General features: G+C 40.9%; 1 protein-coding gene across 2 annotated transcripts in view; it reads left to right on the forward strand.

Annotated features, from left to right (window-relative positions):
- The window catches only part of LSAMP (limbic system associated membrane protein), a 665,273-nt gene that overhangs the window by 615,770 nt on the left and 35,235 nt on the right, over positions 1-14,268 (forward strand). For both annotated transcript variants that reach the window (XM_047876541.1, XM_047876542.1), the window contains exon 4: positions 4,248-4,382. In XM_047876541.1, coding sequence (XP_047732497.1) covers positions 4,248-4,382 — 135 coding nt within the window. The remainder of the gene's footprint in view (positions 1-4,247; positions 4,383-14,268) is intronic.

Below are 14,268 nucleotides of genomic sequence, written 5' to 3' on the forward strand. Positions count from 1 at the left end.
TGTCTATATGTGTCTGTGTATGTGGGAAGGAGAAGGAGAGGAATGGGAGAGAGAGAGGAAGGAGAGAAAGGGAGAGAGAGCAGTGCCATGGAAATATATTTAATTTTAAATGGCTGCTTGCTTACAAAGGCCTGATTGACCTTGGAAATCTAAATGACTTGTTCAGTCAACACTGAAGTCCCCATGATTCACCAAAGCACAGAACTCTAAAGCTGCTATACTCAGAAGGTGGCACCTGGCATACTTTAATTGGCATTATTCCTGGCTGATTTGCCTCTGCTTTAGGGAGCACAGAAGAGAACACTTTCCTCTTGCCATTAGCTCTAGGCCCTTCTTTCTGACTTATGAAGAAATATTAAAAGAACTAATATGTACAATTTGAGTAAACAGTGACTAAGAGGGGATATGCTAATTATGTGCAAGAGTTTGAAAGGTGCATACACTGAGGAGGACGAGAAGTTATTTAGCCTGGTAGCTGAATATTGCCAGGAGACACAAAAGCACATTAAGCAAAGGGAGATTTAAACTAAACACCAGATCCCAGAATAAATATAACACTCGGCGACGTGAGCAAGCTTGTGGAAATAGGTTGAGATGTTTAAAATACCAGAATATTGAAATTTGCATTTCAAGTAAACATTTATACAAGGGCAGAAAGTAATAGATAGGAACAAGAGGAAGGCCCACGTTGTAGCCAGAGGGCTTTATTCCAGCAGAGAACTCAACAACAGGTTAAGTGTCACACTCCATTCCCAGAGCCTTCTTAAGGTTGAGAGACTAAAGGGGAAATGGGGACAGCACCCTTGGGTTGAGAGCAGCTAGTCAGAGTGAACTGAAAACATGGAGGGGGAAAGGTGGCCTGAGGGGGACAGACACACAAGGGCAAAGGGAGAGGAGCAAGAGAATCCAAGGGCATTTTAGAATTCTGACTCGAGATTAACAACATGTACTCCATGCTTTGAACAAAAAACTGCAGTTGGTCATGGTGACTGTTTCCACCTGGGGGCTCTGTTAGTATTGCCATACCTTCTTTTGAAGCAATAACTCCACACAGCAAATACATCCTTAGGACATGGCCAGAGATGCCCCATCCGGCTTTTCAACAGCAGAAGATTCAGCATACCTTTTCTTCCCCAGTAAAAGAGTACTCTGTGAGGATCATTAAAAGGAGTGGATTGATATACTAGCTTCTCCTATAGACATACTGAGCTACCTTTCGATACTGAATTCTCTTAAGCTATATGATTTATTGACTCTGACTTTAGTTTCTGCTTGTGTTTCTTAATTCAGCTCAGCTAACTCCACCAACTAATCTGAGCCAAATTCTGTGCAACAGAAAAGCTCCCATTTCCTCTCAGATCACTATGGATTAATAAGAAGTGTTCAAGTGAAATAGGACAGATAATGTGTTGTGGGCAAAGTCTCCTGTGGGTGTAAGAAAAATAGACGAACAAGAGGTGGTAGGCAATATAAAAGTTTCAGCTGAAGGATCCAAGGGGTCAAGGAAGAATGACAAGTAGGTTCCAGAGGTGTTGTTTAATATTTTAAATTCTTATCAAGCTTGTTAGATGAAGGAAGAACAGCCAGTTTCTCTTGCCTGTATTTGGTTTGCACACTGAGACTCCCCACTCTAGTGAAGCAGCTGTGTATGTGTGTGCTGGGGAATGAGGCAGTCAGCAGAGTGGAGCAGAGCTATCACGGGAGAAGCAAATGATCATCCTGCCTTATGGTTGGGGCCCATAAGAGAAACTCCCTTTCATCTTCAGGTGGTATTGGGGTAAGTCTTCCTGGAGATGTGGGATTGAAAATTCATCTGGTGAGGATCTGTTTTATTATCCACTTACCTGGAAAAACTGGATTATTAATACCTACATTGGCATGTAAGAATCCCAGGTCCAAAACCCAATAAACACCACTTTATTTTCTCTGGTTCATCTTAATGTTTACTCTCACAGGTGCCACCTTCCCAAACCTGTAGGGCCTTCATTTGTACTGCTAAAAGTCATCTTTCCCTCTCCTGAAACAGGTTTATATCTTTCAGAAATTCAAACTGCAAGGTAAGGGTTCACTACCACCATTTCTAGGTATTTCATGGGAATCAAAAAAGACTTCAGTGTTGTTAGCCATCTCTAAGAAGACTGCACTTGTTCTCTCTTTCACTGACAGCTCAGTACCTACTCAGGAATGAGGTTGATGGGTGTGGGGGCAGGGCATGGGAGAAATCCTACACCATTCCGATATCGTTTTGAACCCTCCTTTCATTACGATCCACCATGATTCTCAAAATCAGTAATGTTGTCTTACTGTCAATCCCACTTCTGCACTCCAGATTTTTTAACGAGTTTACACCTATTTTGGCCTGCAGTTGTCAACATTACCATTTATCTTCAGGGTATTTGTATTTGGCTACAAGATTTTAGCATCAATTAGCTGGCATGACTCTCAAGTCCATAGTTGCAAGTATGTAGGAATGAATTTTTTTTCCTCCAAGTCCAAATTCTTACTGGCTCATCCAATAGAGTGGACTATTACCCTTCCTAAGGTTTCTGTTTTCTTTCCTACCATATTCTACTTCTGTGGCATGTGAAGTCACATCTGACTGCTTGCCTAAATGTGGAGAAGAAGAAAGGTGAAAACACAGAGGAAAAAAATCTTTTACAGATAATACGCAGTTATTTACTTAATAGACTAATTCTAAAACATTTTCAGTAGAAGCATGTGCTAGATAATGTGCAGGACCAGAACCATATATTTCTATATAACTACTGTCCTTTATTGTTGAGATTGCATAGTTTCCTCAGTACTAGTGATAGTGACAATTGACAAAAGACTCGAAGCTTGGCTGACAGTTGTGTTATAGGATGTTATCAAAGAAGCCCTATGTTCTATTGGGAGTCTAGTTAACAGGTTTGGCTGACATATTTAGACAGTGAATTTGTCTCTGTGCTAGTTGTCTGTTATGTTGATTTGGCCATTGGGGAATTTCCAGAAAAGGAAAACAGCTTGTGGCATTTGTGCAAAGCTATTAATTGGTACCATTTAGTGTAGGATGACCGGGAGCAAGATTTCTTCACAGGCGCAGGATGGTGTCCTTTAGCAGGCTCCCAGGCTGTTCCATCTTAACCTGACAGCAGTGGGATTTGTAATCTAGGGTGAGGAGGGTTCAATTTAGCCAGAATTAAAGTCCATTGGCTTTTTTGGCCAACCTTTTTCCCTGCTCAATCCCCTTTCTTCTTCACCTTCTTTTCTTCCCTTTCCCTTTCCTCCCCTCCCCTTCTTCTTCTCCCCACCCCATCCCTCTCCAGGAAGAAACTCATTTAATCAATTATGCTCCACATAAGGGGTGTTAAAGAAGGCTGCCTATCTTGAAATTTCATTACTAAATGGACACATCCAACTTTGTGGGACTGTCCAAAAAGGCCTCCAGACCCCTAATCCTAACTGATTAAGCCAACGATATTGAGCTCCTTACCACTCACGCCCATGTGACACAGTCTGTCACAAAGCACAGCATCAGCAGTGTATTCTTATGGATCTGGTCCATAGCCTGAAAGCCTCAGTAATGATGTAGTTTGATACTGAGCAAGGAAACCATAACTGCAAGACAGGGTTTTGAACATGACCTTTGTGAACAGAATTCCTCATAATCTAAGGGAGAAGAGTGACAGTTTCTCAAAAGGAAGCCACTTGTCCTAATAACAACTGGTGGGAAGAGTGCTTTGCTGCATGGTGTAATTGATGATATCAGTGCTTCAACAGTAGTGCCTCTGAGCCCTTACAACCATGTGCACCTGCCCCCAACTCCCACTTTGTTCTGAGCTCTTAACCAATGACTGATGGGTGGATGTCTGTCCCCCTCATGGGTGTAGATGCATTAACACTTCAGCTTCCTGACTTTTGGTCAGGACAACTTTAAGTGGGGTATGTGCTCTCCCCAGAGCTCCCTGAGGGATTAAGCCAAGTTGTCCTGTATGGGATGTGACCTCTACCCTCTTGTGGCTTCTTTCTCATCGAGGTCCCATTTTCCTACTTCCCTACTGGTTTTTCCTGAGAACACTTCCTCCAGAATCACTTTCATGTGACTCTTTGTCTTTGGTGGGGTCCGCTTCTGTGGAACGTTACCTCCGACAAATACATTGTCAAAGTATTAAAAATCCATGTGTATTTTCTGCTTCTGTAAAAAAAAATAGGTGTTCTGCTGCACATTGTAAACCTAAAAAACAGTCATGCAAATCTCCATTTTTCAGGGAGAGAATTTGAAGGAGAAGAAGAATATCTGGAGATCCTCGGCATCACCAGGGAGCAGTCAGGCAAATATGAGTGCAAAGCTGCCAATGAAGTCTCTTCAGCAGATGTCAAACAAGTCAAGGTCACTGTGAACTGTGAGTATGGCAAAAGCCAGCAGGTGCAGTGTGCCCAGGGCCCACCTCCACCACTAGCAAGCTCTAAAGATCCCATTAGCAAAAGAACATTGCATTTCAAGCAGACACGCCTCTGGTCAGGGATACACATTTATACATTGGACATATCCAAGGGCAGGACGTGGCCTTTGAATTTGATAAATCAACTCTACCAACTCTAAATATAACCCATAATGCATTTAACAATACAGTCTGTCTTTTACTCAGACTACAGAATTAAGAAAACATGATCAGACAGCACTAGCATATCTGGCAATCACTATTCTGGTCTTTGTGGAGAACAAGGTCATACCACCTTGGAAAAAGAAACAATTCATATCTGCTTAAACTGGAATTTCTATCTTATTGCATTGTTTGTCAGAAGGGAATAACCTATCCTCTGCTGTTTAGCTAATTGGCCTTGAGAATAAATTCAAGTCACTGGTCAGATATCACGTGTCCCCGATGGCTACTAGGGATACCTGATAAATTAATTTGGTTATCTATTTGTCCCAAAGTATGGGCATTAGAAACGAAGATTTCACTAAGGTGCATAGGTAATGGGCATACTTTGAACTTCTCAGATGAAAGGATCCTTAGATGTAGTTCAAAAGACAGGGGGTGGGGGTGGATCCATATGATGTGTGTCACCCAGCAAAGGAATAAAGAGAATTCGTTTACCCTGTTCAGTTAAGAGTGACTTTTCACATCACTCAAATTCAAGTTCCCACATCACACAATTGTGGCTAGTGACAGGAACAAAGGGATGTCCTAACACTTCTTCCCTCCTATGCACACACACACACACACACACACACACACACACACAAATACATACCCTACACACCCATATATACATATCCACATATAACACACATACATGCACATGCAGGCACAAAGGCATACAGAGACACATGCACAATCACATTGACCCACATTTGAAGATATACTTCAGACCATGACAAGTTCCTTTCCATTATCTTAAGTCCATGCAGTTACCTATATACCAGTGATCCAAATTAAGTCCCTGTCATGGTGTACATAATAGACTCCATTTTAGGGTTTGAGACACAGAAGCCCCAGGAGGTAAAAATTGCCTTTCCAGTGTGAAAGCAAGTGTAAGAAAAGGGATTCAGACTCTGGCCCATTTGATTCTAAAGCCCATGCTCTCAGGAGAAAGAGGAAGACAAGGAGTTTTCAATTCTTAATACCTACCACGTGCAGCACTGGACTAATGGGTTTATATTTGTCATTTAATTCACACAGTAAACTCCTGAGAAAAATATCATTAGGTTGACTTTAAAATTCTGGGAACTGAGGCATAAAGAGGTGAGGAAACTTGCCTAAGGTGACCTGGTCCACACTGGGCTGCACCATTTCCCAATGCCCTATTTTAACCTTGCAGCCTTCTGAGACAGACAGTGAAATCTCCTTCACACCATACCTAGAAGAATCCAATACCTAGGACTCTGCCATAGACACTTATGGAAATCATTTCCAAGAAGCAAGGGGTACATCTGATGAGCTCTGAAGTGCTTTTATCCTGTAGCTGTCTGCGATTTTTTTTAGTAATAGAGTTTTGAAATGCCAGTATTACCATTCTTTTTCAGTGCTGGGTGTGTTTCAAAGACACATTAATGATCTCAATGTTATAAAATGCTTTAGGACCTTTTTTTCACATGAAAGGCAATTTCTCTGGGTGTTTATATAAGTTTATAATTAGGTTAGTTAGGTTCTTTTATGTACACAGAGCCGTGCCATCATCTTCCACCTCTTCTCTGACTTTTAGAGTTAAGATTTCATTTTCTCTTAATTGACCTTCATCTTAATTAGATTTCTGAAAGTCCAATCATGGAGTACATAGAAAATATTTATGCTTCCATTGTGTGAAACATCAAAGTGGTCTGCATTGCAGATGGTTCCCAAGATCAAAGCCAGCCGCCTGGGCCCTATTATTATTAGCGCAATTAGTCTGACATTGCTCCTTTTTGACTGTCCCCATAGTGTAACTTAGAGCAGCAGAAAATACTGATAATTTTAAAGAAAGGCTTTTATGAAGATGTGAGCTTTTCCTAGTGTTGAGTGAACCATGGAAGAATATAGGCAGAACCTTAAGATTCTGAAAATATACCTAATAACAAATCACACAGAGATTTATAATGAGCTTAAACATCCTGTATGTCCTAACCAGCAGCACCTGGCACATGCCTGACCTTATAAAAATTGCTAAGTGAATGTTTACTGAGTGAGTAGGTAAAAAACTCATAGGTAAACTCTGCTTTTGTAACATTTCTCCAAACTTTGCGAATGATATCAGTCACATATTAGAAAATATATTTAGTATCAATTTCCTTTGTGATCACCTTTTTACCAACACTTCATAAGCTATGTTTATATTATATTAAACAACTAGCCATTGTACCTGTTGGTCTGTTCATACAATTTGTCCTATTTAAATGTAGTTGTATTAAGTAGATGAAGACTCCCAAGATTAAATTACAGAATCAGGTCTGGCTAGCAGAACTTGTTCCTACTGTGAAAAATCCAGTGTTTACCTTCATCACTTGATCTGAGCCTACCTGGTATGAAAGTGTCCCATTATTTAAATGGATTCCTCTTCCTTTTCAAAACGCAGGGCTTGGAATTAGTTCAGGGGATCAGGACGGCTAAGATAAATAGTGGCTGAATAGATTATTGTAATGAAACAGACCCTGAGTACCACTGCAAAAAAAAAATCCCAATGTTGACAATTTTCTTCTATGAGCATTTCATTGATTCATTTACTCAGTTGCCAACAGATATTTGTTGCAGGGCACTGAAATCCTAGAGCACTAAACAAGAGCTGTAGACAACAACAGTTTGTGTCCTGTTTACCTCATAAGCTGGATTCTACTGTCTTTCCTTTTTGCTTCTCTTGGATAATCCTTCTCCACAGTTGGTTTATAGCATTACATATAGCCATTTGACATGCAAAATCTATTTTCTAAGTAGCAAGAGGTCCTGGAGTTTCAGAAGCTAAATTATTGACCTGAAATCTCTTCAACTAAATAAGCTTACTACTAGTACAATAGACAGGACTTCTGGCTTCCTGTATCTTACTTACAGTACAGCTGCTAATTTCTTCCAGACACCAGCCCTAGGGACAACTAGCCTCTCCTAACAGATTCTATGTGTAAGCCTTCAATTTCAGTTCTCACAGCGTATTAAAAGTACCTACTTATGGGTTTACCTCATCTTGGTGCCCAATGTCCTAAGGATAACATCTTGTGCATAGTAAATGTTCAATAAAAGCAGACTGTTAAGTTTATTTGGACTCTTCTTGTACTGAAATCTTTTCCTATTTCTGCAGAAATTCTTCTCCAAAGCTGCCCCTAGCTCTCAAACCTTCCTTCCATCCCATTAACCAGCTAATATTCCTACTTTCCACCTTCCCACAACTATATCTCCAATCAGGTTCACACTATCATGCTATAACTTTTTCCTCTACTTACTTCTCTTTGAACTCAGCTCTGCCTCCACACTGGTATCCAGAGCTACCCAACACAGATGCTGGGGGACATGGATGCTGGCATTTCTAAAGCTCACCCTTACCTTTGATAGCCATTTATTAGAGGGGCAGAGGTTACCTACCATAGAGTCCATAGTTGGGATTGCAGACATCCATTGTCTCCAGGTAATATATATGTATTTTAACTGAACTCTTCAGTGCTTTGATTCAAAAATCACCTAATGATGAGACTTTAGGAAAATAACTGCTCAACATGGAACCAGACTGGCTACTTTCTCTGGATATTCATAGCTATAGCTATTCATTTTCCATGCCAATGGAAATGCTTATTCTTATATTTGGGATAGTTTCAGTAAGCACATGTCCTAATGTTCATGACTCTATTATGGGACCTTCAGAGGAAATATTCAGTAAGAATCCAGAGTACTGCAATCTTCCACCATAATTTTGCAATGTGAACAGGAATCATAATTTTCTGAATTCCTTCAGTGTATCAAGACTGTTAGAAATTTTGTATGATTCACTGTAATCATCACATCAACAGTGGCTAACCAAGGAGGGAGGTATATTGGGCCTGACCTGCCCCAGCAAAGAGGAGTATTTACTTTATCACTGAAATTGTTTAGTATGTTTGGTTTAGTATTACTGGAACATGGTGATTTAACAACAACAAAAAAAGACAACTTTCGGTTAGTTCTATTATTGTTTCTAAATTCTTTGGCGACAGTACCTTTCTTATTGCCTACATTTTCTGCTCCTCCCCCCTTGGTCTACCATTGCACACCAACCCGGGAAGACAATCAGATTATCCCTCTGCAGAGAGGACAAAAACAGAGCTTAGAGAATATAAGCATTCTTGGCCACAAAATCAAAAAACTTGTGAATAGTAGATAAAGTTGGGATTCTAACCAAGATCTAACTCCAAAGCCCTCTTTCCTTCTAAACTACCATGTGAATAATAGTAATAAAAATAATAAATGTAGGACCCCTGGGTGGCTCAGTTGGTTAAACTGACTTCAGCTCAGGTCATGATCTCACAGATTGTGAGTTCAAGTCACGCAACCCCACTTTGGGTGAGCAGGAGCCCCACACTGAGTGAACACGAGCCCCACTTTGGGTGAGCCCCACTTCTCTCTCTATCTCTCTCTCTCTCTGCCTTTCACTCACTTGCACCCTCTCTCTCTCAATAATAATAATAATAATAATAAATGTAATCACCTCAAGTATTAAGCATGCTCTCATATACATGATTTCATTTGATCTTTACGTCAAACCTGTGAGACAGATCACAGGGGCCATCATCTACATTCAGAGGTAAGGGGCTCCACGAGATCAACATGTCATCTCTAGGAGATGACAACCTAAGTGGCACAGGCAGAAATTGAGCCCACAACTCCTAATTTCTAATGCAGGTTTATACCTACTATGTACTGCATGTTCTGCTATTTTTGGTACCCTTTAATATTAAGCAGATGTAGAACATTTACTTTTTAAGCTACCATTATGCTCCCCTAAGTGGTATTTTTCCTTATTAGGAATTCATTTCTTTTTATTTATTTATTTTTTTAATCAGTGTTTTCTTTTTTTTAATGTTTATTTGTTTTTGAAAGAGCTAATGAGCACATGAGCGGGGAGAGGGCAGAGAAACAGGGGGACAGAAGATCCAAAGCAGGCTCTGCACTGACAGCAGAAAGCCTTATGCGGGGCTCAAACTCACAAACCATGAGATCATGACCTGAGCCAAAGTCAGACACTTAACTGACTGAACCACCCAGGTGCCCCAGGAATTCATTTCTTTTTAAAGGAACTCATTCAAATGGAAGCCCAGAGAGGTCAAAGCATGAGCTTCAAAACATTGGTTCAAATCTAAACTCCATCAAATTCTGGCTATGTGAATTTGGACAAGTTATTAACCCTCTGTATATCTGTCTTCTCATTTATAAACTAGGGTTAATAATCCTTACCTCCAACAGCTACTATTTGGATAAAAAGAACATCTAAAGCCTAGAAAAGTGCTAACACATGGTAAATGCTCACAAATTGAGATCTTTACTAAGAATTTTGTTCTTTTTATATTATTATTCCAAAATTTAGGATGATTAAATAAATGATACTCTGTTTGCCAAGCCATTGTCATTGTCATCCTATTCATTCTAATCGAAAGACTCTTGTTATTAGTGACATAAGAAGAAGAAAGTCCTGGGGCACCTGGGTGGCTCAGTCAGTTAAGTGTCAACTCTTGGTGTCAACTCAGGTCATGATGTCATGGTTCATGAGATGGAGCCCCATGTCTGGCTCTGTGCTGACAGCATAGAACCTGCCTAGGATTCTCTCTCTCCCTCTCTCCCTGCCCCTTTCACACTTGCACATGTGCTCTCTCTTTCTCTCAAAATAAATAAACATTAAAAAAAGAAAAAGAAAGTCCTTATTAACAGAATTTTTAAGTAATGAAAACTGGAAGAGTCCTTTGAAAATTGTAGGCTACTCTAAAATCACATAAAGGATTACAATGGACCTCTGTGCAGCATTGTTATTAAGCCACATTTAATTTTTATTATAATGATATTTTGAGCATGGACATCTATTATTTTAACTACACCAGGCATGCTGCAATGTGATTTATAACAATTTTTCTTAGTCTCACCTATACAGGATTCATTACAAATGAATTTGAAATGTTCATTCCAATAAGCCATGAGTGAACAGACCTGTACCATTGTGTCATCTGAGAAATATTAGGAACAATGAGTTCTTCATACATTTATCATTATCTGTGAAGTTTTCTTGGTAGGAGAAATTTCCTAGATTTTCAAGGAGAGAAGCGAGTGTTTGGCCTTTGTAATTGACCAATGTCTTCCTATCCCAAAATTAGTGCACTTAAAAGTGTTCAACCCTAATTCGCTGCCACTTTTCCCATGCTGGCATCTCTGAGGGGCTAATAAATAACTTACTACTTAGCTATTCAGGTTCTGAACAAATTGAGAAATAAGTAAAGATGTATGGAAGACTCAATGGCCCCCATTGTTAGAGATCAAGATGGGAAGATGTAGTACTTAGTGTGGACAACTTATTTCCCCAGTCATGGCAGCAGCCCTGGAATGGTGCAGGCCTACTCACCTGAGAGTAGGAAGGATACAGTCCTGGTAAGACTTTCTTGTGGAGAAGCAGAGGGGAAGCCCTGTTCCCTGCCAGAAGCTTGGTTGCAAAGGAAGCAAGGAAAGAGAGGAGCTGAAGAAACTTCATTTATTCTTCCCAAATTTTCCACTCAAAATCATTTCTTCCTTCTGGGTCCCAGAGCAAGAAGTGAAATAAGCTCCCACCACACAGAAGGAAACATCCAGGGCAAGGAAGAACTCTCCCACAAAACTGTACAGCTGGGACCTGCATCCCTGGTCCCATGGTGGAAGGTCTGGAAGCCATTTATCATGGCATTATTACATTGAGGTGCCACAGCTATGAGTGCCAGAGGTGGAGGAAATGGACAGCGTGTGATTGGGCCCAGATTATGCTGGTTTAGCAAAAAGGTAGACATCATCAAGGGTTTGTCACTCATAGCAGTGGGGCTCCAGAAACTCACAAACACTGGTTCAAACTCATTTTACAAACTGAGAAATTAAAGCAGTAGAATCACAAGCAAGATTATCTCTCTGGCCGGCATGCTGCAAACTGTGGAGGGAGTCACTGGCAGCTTAACAACCTGCTTCCGTGAAGAGGTGAGGATGGGAAACTAGCATTCATTCGTGGCCATCTATGTCTCTTCTGACATATCCTTTCTCAGAAGATGGCATCACTTAGATGCCCAAGCCAGAAACTTGGGTGTTACCTTTGACACTCCTCCTTTACATAGGTTCTTGTCATTTTTTTTTTTTTGAGAGGGGAAGGAGGGCCAGAGGAAGAGAATTTTAAACAGGCTGTACATGGGGTGCCTGGGTGGCTCAGTCAGATAAGCGTCCGACTTCTGCTCAGGTCCTGATCTCACAGTTTGTGGGTTTGAGCCACGCCATCGGGCTCTGTGCTGATGGCTCAGAGCCTGGAGCCTGCTTCGGCTTCTGTGTCTCCTTCTCTCTCTGCCCCTCTGCCAACTTGTGCTGTGTCTCTCTCTGTCTCTCAAAAATAAATAAATGTAAAAAAAAAAATTTTTAAACAGGCTGTACGTTTAGCACAGAGCCTGACGTAGGGCGTGATCTCACAACCATGAGATCATGACCTGAGCCGAAATCAAGAGTCAGACACTTAACTGACTGAGCCACCCAGGCACCCCTATTCTTGTCAGTTCTGAGGCTCCATACCTTTCCATCGCAAATCTGTCCATTCTCGTCCAGCCCCTTTATCACAAACCTAGCGCAGGCTATCTTGGCTTCCTTCAGTAATCTCGAAGTGGACCTCCCTGCCTCTGGTTCCAGCATTATATAGATGAGGAAATTGAAGAAATGTAACTCTAGATAAAGTACTATCTTCTATAAGGAGGAAGGACAGTGAGGGATAGAACCTGGATTTGGGCTCACATCTATCAAACTCTAAATCTAAACTCTTAACCTCTATTCTATGCCCCATCTCTATACAAATACCTCCCCCACCAATACAACTACCACCAATTATTCCATTGTCTTTTTGAAATCTTTATTTATTTATTTTTGAGAGAGAGAGAGAGAGAGAGACAGTGGGGGAGGGGCAGAGAGAGAGGGAGACACAGAATCCAAAGCAGGCTGCAAGCTGTCAGCACAGAGCCCAACGTGGGGTTCAAACCCACAGACCACGAGATCATGACCTGAGCTAAAGTCAGATGCTTAACCCACTGAGCCACCCAGGCGCCCCTCCATTTTCTTTTGAACTAATGGACTCTAATGATCTATATAACCAAACATAGAATGAAAGAATTGTAAGTGGAATCTTGGCGATCCTTTTAAGCTAACTCCTTCTTTCAAAAGATGAGAAAGAAAAAGCTCAAACTGGTGCAGACACTTGTCCCGGCCACAGTTCTATTTAAGAGAAGAGTCAAAATCAGACCTCAGGTTTCCTGTTTCTGACTGTTCGTCCTGACTCCTAACCCATGGAACAGACAAATGAGTTACAATTTTGAAAGTTAGTAATTTAAGGGCTAAATGAGTTATGGGCAGGAAAATAGACTTAGGTCGTAATGATACCAACTGCCCATTTGTAAAGGATAGGCAGTTTTCACTAGAATTGGGTTTTTGTTTTGTTTTGTTTTTGTTTTTAAGCTGGAAGGGATACAATAGGTCATTAAAGTGTGGTTCCCTCATTTTATAGGTAATAAAACCAAGGCTCAGTAAGATAAATTGTGTGATGGGAGGGCCACACAACCAAACTGAAATTAAATTCCAGGACCCCTAGTTTCCAATCCAAGGTTCTTTTCTGCTCATCAGACTGCTTTTTTGTGCCAAACAAAGTTGAGCAGGTAAGTCTAAAACAGAACAGCCACTACCACCCACTCTGGCACACCTGTCTGCACATGGGCTGGAGGTGCTTGTCTAACCATGCTTTAACTCCTCCTCTCTCTGGCAGTGATTTAAAGATGTCCAAGCTGATGTAAAAATGAACTGGGAGAGAAAACTGCACACTAACCTGATGCTTTTGTGCATCCTTTTTAACTAAGAAGAGCAGAGTCTTCCATAGACGGGAAACTTGGAAAATAATTTTGAATATGAAGGCAAAATTCAGAAATGAGTGAGCTGAACCAAGTGCTAAAGAGCAGAAATTTAAATGAATTTTGTGTTACTAGAGTTTTCTTTGCTAATTTCCCTAAGTAAGCTTTTTTCCTCTACAAACTCTAAACAGATTGTTCGGCTCTATTTTTGACTTGTGTGCACAGCCAGCCTACCATTTTCTGGCAGATGACCTTTGGACCGAAAACTACTTTTCTCCTTGAAGGTCCATAACCCGCACAAATACAACATCATCAAGCCCGGAGCTTGAGCCTACCATCCCAGCTCGGTCACACATCCCTGTAAACACTCATTCCGCCCTCTGAAGGACTGTTTGAAAGAATCGTGGCAAATTAGGATATCAGATGTGCTTCTGAGTTTATTTCAAGCCTGCTACACGTTTTGCAGACCCAGTTCGAAGCAGCACATACCAAGTGTACAACTGCCAGAGAGCACAGAAAACGGACACACGGCAGGGTAGACCTCAAACTGCACACTCACACACAAAAGCACAATTTACTTGGGTCATGGCGATCAGGGAACTCTTAGGAGAAAAAAAGGTAATCATCTAACACAATTTTGTTCATTCGTGTGTTTGTTTTTCTGAATTCCTGCAACGATTATCAGGCTAAGCTTGGGTTGGGAGAATTTTAGCCCCCTATTACTTTCATCAAACTTCTTACCACCATCTCAAACT

Source organism: Prionailurus viverrinus, chromosome C2 (assembly GCF_022837055.1).
Source record: "Prionailurus viverrinus isolate Anna chromosome C2, UM_Priviv_1.0, whole genome shotgun sequence".
In the NCBI taxonomy this organism is placed as follows: Eukaryota; Metazoa; Chordata; class Mammalia; order Carnivora; family Felidae; genus Prionailurus; species Prionailurus viverrinus.